At 32.4% G+C, this 10,988-nt stretch overlaps 2 protein-coding genes across 2 annotated transcripts; one reads left to right on the top strand and one right to left on the bottom strand.

Moving 5' to 3' along the window:
* Window positions 1-615: 615 nt before the first annotated feature.
* On the top strand, window positions 616-2,474 carry LOC134274260 (neuronal acetylcholine receptor subunit alpha-3-like). The gene has a single exon (XM_062756515.1). It carries the CDS (start codon window positions 861-863, stop codon window positions 2,124-2,126), a length of 1,266 nt encoding a protein of 421 aa, XP_062612499.1. The 5' UTR covers window positions 616-860; the 3' UTR covers window positions 2,127-2,474.
* A 565-nt stretch (window positions 2,475-3,039) lies between these two features.
* On the bottom strand, window positions 3,040-6,296 carry LOC134274261 (perlucin-like protein; the record flags this gene model as incomplete). The annotated part of the gene is made up of 4 exons (XM_062756516.1): window positions 3,040-3,067; window positions 4,670-4,880; window positions 5,988-6,078; window positions 6,211-6,296. Coding segments are annotated over 4 exons (416 nt in total), but the record flags the coding sequence as incomplete, so codon positions are not given.
* Between the last annotated feature and the right edge of the window lie 4,692 nt (window positions 6,297-10,988).

The following is a 10,988-nucleotide window of genomic DNA, read 5'->3' on the forward strand; positions in this document are numbered from 1 at the left end:
TTAACCGTTTCGTTGTTTCGTATATGTCAAGGTCACGCTACTCTTATTTTTAGCTCAAACTTGTAAACAAAATTCAACTGAAGCATGCAAAGGTGAGAAATATCTTCTTACAACTTTTTAAAAAGATTACATCAAATTTTTTGGTCTACTTATATTCATTCGTGGATACCTGAGACCATGGTAACTATGGAAACTTATTAAACACTTTTCTGCGCACGCGTAAGATAGGGAGGAAGAAGTACCAGGGTATTTTGCAATATTTTCGTTCTGGGGCAGACAGAAATTATTTTTACTTTTATTTTTCCCCATAAAAATTTAATTTTTAGGTTCTGAAACCTGTAATTTTCTGAAACCTAATACTTTAAGGAATTGAACAAAATTTACAGAGGTCATGCGAAAATTCTACATTTGTCAATTTTCCCCTTTGTGCGTCACTGTGCCACTTTAAAGCAAAGGTGTAGAATATTAAAAACCTTCAGACACATAAATTTTGTTTCCCTTGAATCAATTCAAAATTATTTCGTTATACCTGGATTCACATCTTTAAATTCCATAACATTGAATTGCCTGGAGGAAATGAGAAATGTAGTGAATGATACAATGTGTAACAAAATCATAATCTGTCTATACAGAAAATCAGTACTTTCTGATGTGACCCTCGGTTCAGAATATGTACACTGATGAATAATTAACGTAGCGAGCAGTGGACAAAATGGTCATTCTTTTTCAACGTAAAATGTTGACAAATTGCACTGTTGTGTATACCAATCATCTAAATACACAATCGATGGATTCTGCACGTTTTTTTCAATGATTGAAATACAGAGGATTTGTCAATACTAGCTGTTAAATAAGAGAACATGAAGGCTTCAGATTTGATCATGCTTGGGATATTTTACACAATTATTGGACGTGTATCAGGACAGTCGGGGACAGACATGAGGAATCTATATACCTACCTCTTTACAACCAGTGGATACAACAATAACATACGTCCGGTTGTGAACCAGAGTGTACCTACACAGGTATCAGTAGACCTTCTGTTGACGGGCCTTCTTGGGATAGACGAAGCTAAGCAGCAAATGGGATCTGTCGGTACTCTAATTATAAAATGGCGGGACGAATTCCTCTCTTGGACCCCGTCATCATATGGGGAAGCAATGTATTTTGATCTTCCTCAAGATCTGATCTGGAAGCCGGATTTACAAGTTTTCAATGGCCTGACTGACTTTACAAACTTGGGTGGAAGTTTTATGACTGTGCGGGTGTTTAGTACAGGAGATGTTATTTGGATGCCATATAAAGTATTTCAGACTAAATGTAGGATTGACGTCACCTATTTTCCCTTTGACCGACAGAAGTGCCAGATAACGATGGTAGCCTGGAACAGTGATGCATCCTCAGTGTCACTTACAATAGGGACAAACGGCATGCAAATAGATGAAGATATAAATGATGGGCAATGGACATTATCGAGTCCAAAAGCTGATGTCAGAGTAGATGATAACCAGTCCTTGATAACGTTTGAATTAATGTTAAAAAGAAAACCAAAAGTCTTCGTTCTCAATATAATGATTCCTATGTTTTTTCTTATAGTTCTAGATGTGTTTACTTTCATAATCCCTAACGATAGCGGGGAGAAAATATCATACTCTGTTGCTGTTATGTTGGCGTTATCTATATTCATGACAGTGGTGACTAGTATACTTCCGCCTACGTCATATTCTACGTCATATCTGGAAATGTATATTATACTTATTTTGGCATTAGGAACTTTGATACTTATTATAACGGCAATCTCTTTAAGAATTCATGAAAGGGGCCAGGATAGAGAAATACCTTTTTGGCTACAGAAATTGACAGTGCTTTCTTGGAAATTAAATTGTCGGTCTCGAAACAATTCAGTTCGGTTTATTTATCCGAACAAAATGGACAGTATAAGTAACAACGAAGTAGAGATGGATGTTAAAAATACGAAGGACACAATGAATATAAATAATAAACAAAATGAGTCTGTTTTCTGGACTGATGTTACATCAGCGGTAGATTTCTTCATGTTTTGGATATTTTCATTTATTATTTTGATAGCATCTGCTTCTCTGCTTGGACTTGCTGCCTCCAGTTAAACTAACGAAAAATGTATTACAAGTCAGTTTTAAATCAATTCTGGATATCCACCTGATATAATGATGTATTTTCATCTCTCTGATTGTCCTTTGCAGAAAAGTTTTTTTCATTTAGGATTGAATTAGCTACGTCTTGAATGATATTTAATGTACATGAAATGTCTTCAATTCTCACAACAATTGTTCATGTACATGTGTATTTTATATTAAATATAGACCGAGTCTTAGGATTTTCTGAGTTAACCAATAAGCTGAAGCATCCATGTATTTCAATCGTTACCAAGTGTTGCTATGAATCTGCGCAGTAAATATTTGCAATATCAACTGGGTTAACATAAAAATCATTACAAAAAATTAGTACTGTTTGCATAACAAATAAAGAAATAAAAAGTTAAATGCATTTTGAATTTCCTTTTATGTTTGTAATTGTTTGGTGAGTTGAGGTTCGAGGTCATTAATCGGAAGGATTTACAATTGTAACCACTCTAATGTTAGTAATAGATAACCACATTGTACCAGTATTATCATTAACAAGCCGTAAAAGGTTACAATTTTCTTGCATTTAGAACCAATTGTTTGTATCTAATTTTCCACCAATGTTTTATTTTATTTTATCATTACTCATTCCTAACTTTAGAATGTACTTTTAATTATATGATAATACTTTGTCTTTAGAAATTAATATGCTTTTACCTTTTTATTAAATGACGATTATTTGACACTATGTCATGATAATTTGAAATTAAGAGCTGATACTTTTTATAAGTTGAGGACACTATGACATAAGTCTATGATACTTTGATAGTTCTCCTGTATTCTAAATATAGTGTATTTACAATTAAAATGGAAACTAAGCAACAAGCAACACAGGATAAACGTTTCATTTATTGAGGTAAAGCAGAGAAATCCATATTCACCCGATAAGATTTCCAATGACGTTTCTGCAAAAGGAACAAGGTAAGTCGGTTGAGAATGATTGCATTTGTAATTTTGTAATCACACTATAGGAACATATTATAACCCAATTCTTTATTCGCCCAAAACCAGATTACTGGTACAAGAGGTACATATATACAAACAAAAATTACAGTCAAGGGTCAAGAGATAGAGAAGTATATAAAGAAAAAGAAAGGAGTGAGGAAAACATATAGTCAGTTATATATAAAACACACGGAGGATTCAAGAAGGACTGACAATTTTGAAAATTTTCTTGATAAATTTTGACAATGATTTTTGTATTTCTACATTATTACTGTTCATTAGTTCATTAGATTTGAAAGTGTTAGGATTTTTACAATATCTATTTTGGAGAAATATTTTTCTGTCATTCGAAAAGTACTTGCATTCCATAACATAATGATATTCATCACCAACAGTTTTACAATCACAAATGGTATATATTCTTAAATTTCTATCAATATTATGCCATCTACCCTTTTCAATTAGCAAATGGTGATTACAATTCGCAGTTTTGTAAGTGTAACTCCTAATTTTTTTTGGTAAATTCAGCAGATAATTTTCTAAACCAAAGTTTGTTTTAAAAATTCTATAATTAATACACTTGGATGAACTATTAACAATGCTTCTCCATTCTTGTTCAGATTGACATTTTAGGATATCTTTAATGATTGACTTAAGCCAGTTAAAGCTACGAAATGTCTGACTTGTCCATATATAGGGCAATCCACCAAAATTAAGTACATCTTGTACACATATTATTCATGGATATTCAAAAGATCCATCAATATAACATCTATTAAAATATGAATAAATAACATTTGTGAGCTTACTTCCATCGGCTGTTAAAATTTATGCCCAGTACATAACCATTTTTTAATTTTATTAATATTGACAGTGGATATCTACCTGTTTCTCCATACACTATGCAATTTGGGGTACTAGATTTAAAATTAAGCATAAATTTCAGAAATTTTAAGTGTACTTTTTCTGTTATGTCTAAATTTTCATATCCCCAAACTTCCCAAGAATAAAGTAAAATTGGGTTGATGACTTTATTAAATACTCGTAAGTCTTTAGCTGACAATTAATTGATAAATTAAAATATCGAATTTTACGTAAGACTCCTGCTTTTGAAGTTTATTCTGTTAATTTTTTTTGCATTATTAAACTTTCCACTTCTTGACAGGAATAAACCCAAGTAACAAAATCCTTTCACATTTTCGATAGCCACATCATTATCATGATTATATAAAAAATTACGTTTTATCATTCGACCTTTAGAAACAATAAGGACTTTTGTTTTGGCTATGTTAACACGGAGTTTCCATAAATCACAGTATTTGAAGCAAACACTTCAAGTGACTTTTGTAAATCAGAAGCAGAATCAGACGTTAAGACCGTATCATCAGCTTAAAAAATTCATTACAAATTATTCACGTTCTTACTATCGTTGATACCCCGGCATATCTAAAAAACTAGACAGTGATTCCTTAAATACATGAACCGTCATAATCATCGATTATATATGTATTGATTTCCGCTAATTATCAGTATTCAAGTAAATACATGTATACTCAACTCACTGCTTCTCGCAAATATAATAAGCATCGGTGTCGCAGTCCTCATCATTCCATTGGTAATATAGACTCTGCTCCTTATCCAAACAATTTTCACCGAAAAAGTTGTTCGGTTTACCTGGCGCAAAGTTGGAGTACTGTAGTATTTTACCATCTGGTTCCCAAACCCACGAACCTTCAACTGCCCAGTCAGAGCCCCCGAGCCATGTATTTCTGACTAAAGAGGAAGAAATTAATACATATAAGTCGTGGTCACCTAAAATCTGATTTTGAATTTTATTACAAATTTAAAAAAAATCAATTTTTTCTTATTCGCTACTTGCTGATTTGTATTTTTGTAATAATATTACAGTACTAGCGGAAATATTCAAATGGTCTGTTTACTTATTCAATGTGTTTGATAATGAAAAAAAGGTTTAGCAACGAAGCAAAAACAATATTTTAGATCTCCGCATCTACAAAGCAGTATGTGTACAGTTGGATAATATCAATTGTTAGTTGAAGCTTAAAAACGTTCCAACAAAATTCTGCAGATGTATGCCAGCCACCATAAATATATATATACCGATGTAGTGGGCCGTTTAGCGTGTTGAACTTTTTCATATAAAGACCCTTACCTCAGTTTTTTCCTGTCAATTATTTGACGAAGGAACAGTTACCATTTTTTTTAATTTAAGGTCTCGCTAAGAATCGAAAATGAATTTCGAAGGAGAAAAATTATACGTTAATATCTGTCAATCTCATTAAAATTATATCTGTTTTGAAAGTAGAATGAACACTAGCGCATCATAGATATGATTTTGATAATTAACAGGGAATAGCAGTGATCTTTCGAAAATGTACCTTTCATTGTAGTAATATCAGACAATGATAGTCGAAATAAAATAATTAATCCATCATTAAGATATTGAAAACCCGTGAAGTTTTATTGAGAAGAAATGATGACTGGTTGCGTAATTATTGTTCTCTAGAGCTTGATCACGAACTGCATGAAGGTTAACAAATCTATTTTTTATTGACGAATCTGAACGGAAAAATTATCTCATGAAAAAGAAATAATATCTCGTTTTCGTGAGATAACATTACTTGAAAACGACTTATTATCTCGTGAAAATGACTAATCTTATTTTCTCGGTCTCACGAGATGTTATAATTTCTGTTCTGACATCATAATTTTTCATAAGCTAAAGAGTCGGCTCACTCTTCTAGAATTATATTTTCAAAGTCATTTCAAGAGTTGAAGTCACTGCCCACAAACACAATTGATAGTGAAACTGAATCATTTTTATACATTTTGAGTGTATAGACTCACAATAGAACTCACTTGAATGTATACGCATTTGTTGAGCTATAAATTCATCTTCTTCTGCTGTCTCTATTTGAACCAAAGTACCACCATGTATTTCACACATTTTCTGTCATAGATAATTAAAAGAAAAAGATATAAATTGCCTGAGCATTATGTAAAGAAGAAATTTATTCGTTAAGTATCAAGATCAAGTCTTTCCACAATAAAGACATAACCTGAACAATAAAAGGCATATTACCATCCCATCCATCCACGATTCCTCCTCTAATGACACATGATAGCAGGAGTTCTTGAATAGCTGCCACCCTGGTGGACATCCCTCATCTAAATATAGTTTATATTGAAATATTGAGAGAGAGAGAGAGAGAGAGAGAGAGAGAGAGAGAGAGAGAGAGAGAGAGAGAGAGAGAGAGAGAGAGAGAAATGTACCTATAGAAATTAGAACTGTGTAAACAAGTATTTTCCTGTAAGCTGACAACATGTTTGTTACGTATTATATCCTATCTTATGATTGCCAGGTCAAAGGCAGTGTACTTGCGATTGAAATAAGATAATGATTTAGAATGACTTTTTAACCCCATTTGCGACTCGGAGTGGTAATTTAATTTCTGAAACCTTTTTTGCATATCTATTGAAACCTAACAATAACATAAACAAATAATTTTTGAAACCTCTTGGCTACATAAAATATAAAAAGAGTTACCACGTGGCTGAAAAACGAAATTCCGAAACCTTAATGCACATGTACAGGATCATATTCCAAAACATGAATGGCCAACTGCGAAAAAATTTAGTAGAAGTTCAAGGGAGAACGAGTACGATTTCGTAGAAAACCCTGTTTTGACACGCTTTACCTACATAATTGTCTACAAATTTTCCATTATTTCAAGAGAATGACAATAAGCACAGTGCGGTTGTGACCAGTCGGTAAAATATCCTCACACCTATTCGATCTGATCCAACCCCTTTTATTTTTGAGGTCCAAGCTTGCTGTAATCGCGTTTTGTAAAAATGGACTTTGAGTTTTTTTCTAGATAAAAGTAGAGATGTCATTAGATATTGATGCGCGGGCTCCGCGATCCCACCTCCGATGTTTCGAAGGTCTGTTCCTATGAGGACTTCATGACCCCACCTCCGATGTTTTAAAGGTCTGTTCCTATGAGGGCTTCTTGATCCCACCTCCGATGTTTTAAAGGTCTGTTCCTATGAGGGCTTCTTGATCCCACCTCCGATGTTTTGTAGGTCTGTTCCTATGAGGGCTTCTTGATCCCACCTCCGATGTTTTGTAGGTCTGTTCCTATGAGGGCTTCTTGATCCCACCTCGGATGTTTTGAAGGTCTGTTCCTATGAGGGCTTCTTGATCCCACCTCGGATGTTTTAAAGGTCTGTTCCTATGAGGGCTTCTTGATCCCACCTCGGATGTTTTAAAGGTCTGTTCCTATGAGGGCTTCTTGATCCCACCTCGGATGTTTTGAAGGTCTGTTCCTATGAGGGCTTCTCGATCCCACCTCCGATGTTTTGAAGGTCTGTTCCTATGAGGGCTTCTTGATCCCACCTCCGATGTTTTGAAGGTCTGTTCCTATGAGGGCTTCTTGATCCCACCTCGGATGTTTTGGTGCTCTGTTCCTTTTTTGTATTGTTTAAAGGACTTCTGATCTTGAATATTGTTCGTTATCTCCATATGTTTCAATTAGACCTTAACACGGCACTCATTGCCACAGAACATTGAAAGATCTTGGTTTTGCAAAGAAATTGTCTCTTCAAAGTACAGTTTACGTCCATCTAAACAATCAATCTGTTATCAAATCTGTGTCCATAATGACGATCATTAATTTATTTGAGTTCTAATTATTTAAAGATTCGTTACTGGGAATGACTATAAATAATTCATATACATAAATAAAAAAAATGTTATCCCTTTCATAACTTCACAAAAATACATTTCGAACGAGTACAAAATTTGAGGTCAATTTGAATTTGAATTCGATTTACCAATAGATGATTGAATGTATAGGCTGATTTTTTTCTTAAGGGGGCCGACTATAGTTTCCATTGCGCAATATTTCGCGCATCATAGTAAAATGAAGCGTATTTGATGTTTTAATGCAACTTTTTTCGCTTAATTATTAAAATTAAACAAAATAAAAAAATTATAGGTATAAAAATGTAATTACAATTTGATATCTGATTTTTTAACCGATTTTGCAATTGATAGGTAGGTTGACGTCGTTGCAGTGCGTTTTTGACGTTATGATAAACTGTAGCTCTTAAAGAAAGGGGTAATAAAAATATTATTAAAGAAAAAGTAATAAACATACGCTCTTGAAATTTAAAACATAGAAATTTGAGAAGATCTCCAATATTTTTATTATGTTTTCATTTGAATCCATTGTGTACGTCATATTTTGTAATACTCTATAAAAGTAGTAAAATTTGCTAATTTTTTTTTGCATTTTGAGATGCCCCCTCTGGTAACAAAAGGGTAGAATTTTGTGTTTCTTACATATATTGTATAATATAGTATTAGTCATCAAATATCATAGTTTGAACAAAATGTCTATTGTAGTATTTGTATAATTTGCTTTAGAGTGCTAAAAATTGGCATTTTCCTATATAATTCTATGGTAAATGTACCTGTATTTTGAGACGCTCCCTCAAAAATACCTGGACGGTAGATTTCCTCCAAACTTTGCATGTACACTGAAGTTAATGTAAGTTATATATTACCTAAAAATGAAGAGTTTCGCTATTGTAGTTTTCACACAAAAAAACTATAGTCGGCCCCCTTAAAAAGAAAGAACAACTGGAGATTAGAGATAAAAACAGAGGAAGATTTTTGAATTTTAGCGATTTTAAAGTAATTGTAAATTGTGCCAAATCAAAAGGCTCAATTAAGAAAAAAATCATGCATAATTGAGTCAAAATCCATTATCAACATACTGAGAGTGTCTCTTTACTTGCAGAAATGATTTTTTTTAAATAAACGCATTATCTGGATATAACACATAATGATATATTCTATCGTCAACCTCCGTTACTTATGCAGCAATATACCTTCATCACTTGCATACAGAATTTATATATCTCAGTTGATTCGAGACGCAAGAGCATGGTCTACGTATGAACAATATCTAAAACGAGGTAAATTATTGACAAACAAGTTGATAAACCAAGAATTTCAGCAGTCTCATTTAAAGTCATTTCATTTCGTAAATTTTATGGTCGATACAATGACCTTGTCAGCTAATTCAATTTATCATTGAGTCAAATGCTGCTGACTTTCATACTAATTGTAAGTCCATTATTTATGCACTGAATTGACGATGGATTTTTTCCGTTTCCCGATCATGACAAGGAGCACACTGCGGGTGTGACGGGTCGGCAGGGGATGCTTACTCCTCTATGGCACCTGATTCCACCTCTAATGTGTTAGAGGTCCGTATTTGCTCTGCTCCTACATGTTGTATTTTGTATAGTTTTATAAACTTTATCTTGAATACAGTTCGTTATTTCCATATGTATCATATTAAATATAAAAATATTCTCAATAATTTTCATTTTGTTACATAGATTTTAATATATCAAACATGCAAGTATCAAGTATAACACTGCCTCAGTAAATTGTTATACCTATAAACTGAAGTGCATTCAACATCAATGAAGTGCATGTTTAATCGTGTTTAATTGTTTGCTAGGAATTTCTAATATTTGTAATTGCAGTATTAACTACAGTATTAACTACATGAACGCGGAATTCATTACAAAAAAAAACCTAACAAAATAAAGGCTATTGGAAAAAGTTAATTGATTTTTTCCTGGTTTGCTGATTTTATATTTGATGAATTAACGTTCGAGTCTCGTGGTAAATATCAAATCCATTGTCTTTTGAGATAACATTAAGAGTTTTTAATCATCGTTTTGGAAGAAAGATTCAAAATTATTACTATTGTCGTAAATCAGTAGTAAGATACTAGTACATTGTGTACTGTAATGTCATCAATTGTCGATGCCATCAATTTCTTGGATCTGCTCAACAACGAATTCCTCGAAAATTGGTGCTCAACGATTATTGATGAAACCATAGTATTATGAAATTTATCCAGTAGAATTGATAATCAATATTCAAATATTCTGGCAACCGATGATTTTAATTAACTACTGTTCTTATTATTTTGCTCAGCTTAAAATTCAGTTTTGTTAACTTAGGATATCCGACCCATATTAGCTTCAGATTCAGTAAAATTGAATTTATAACAGATTTGTTTGATCTGAATACTCAATATATTTAGACATTGTTTTCATGTTTTCGTATAGATTTGAAAGATGCCCTATAATTTATGACCTGAATATCACGATAGTTTTTAATCGTTTCTCTATTGATACTACTCAAATACTTCTTCCCATCACAGTATTTATTGATATTTGTATTTTTTTATTTTAAAAAAAAATTACTTGTTTCCATAAACTGCAATGTAATCTTCAAAAATTAATTACTGTTTAGAAAATATTTTTTAAAAATCTCTTGGTTGATCATTTTCTATTCTAAAATGCTTTAAAATGATATCAGAAAAAAATGCCCTTGTATAGATAATAGGTCGGATACATTAATAAAACTTTTTTTCCAGTTTAAACATTGCCTGCAGGGTTTCTATAGCCGATTTAAAATGAGTGAAAACATGATAGGTTAGAAAACAGGACGGTACCAAAGACCTATCTTATGGATGTAAATGAACACATTCATCATCCTCAGTGTTCAATAACATTTCACAAGAAACATACTGAAGTACAATATAATTAATATTACTCGTATCATACATTTTTTTATGTGAATATAAAATGTATTATTAATAATTATATGTTTTCCTGCTGCATAGGAGAGTGTTCTCTAAGACAATAATGTACATGTTATAACGTCAATATCAATGAACAATAAAAATAATTGCCATTAGACGTATCTCTGAATAACAAATTAACAATTTATTGTTTGATTGTACAAACAGATCATCCGACAAGTGA

The sequence above is a fragment of the Saccostrea cucullata genome, unplaced genomic scaffold (assembly GCF_032062105.1).
Source record: "Saccostrea cucullata isolate Sc308-1 unplaced genomic scaffold, CSIRO_AGI_Scuc_v1 ctg6053, whole genome shotgun sequence".
Lineage (NCBI taxonomy): Eukaryota > Metazoa > Mollusca > Bivalvia > Ostreida > Ostreidae > Saccostrea > Saccostrea cuccullata.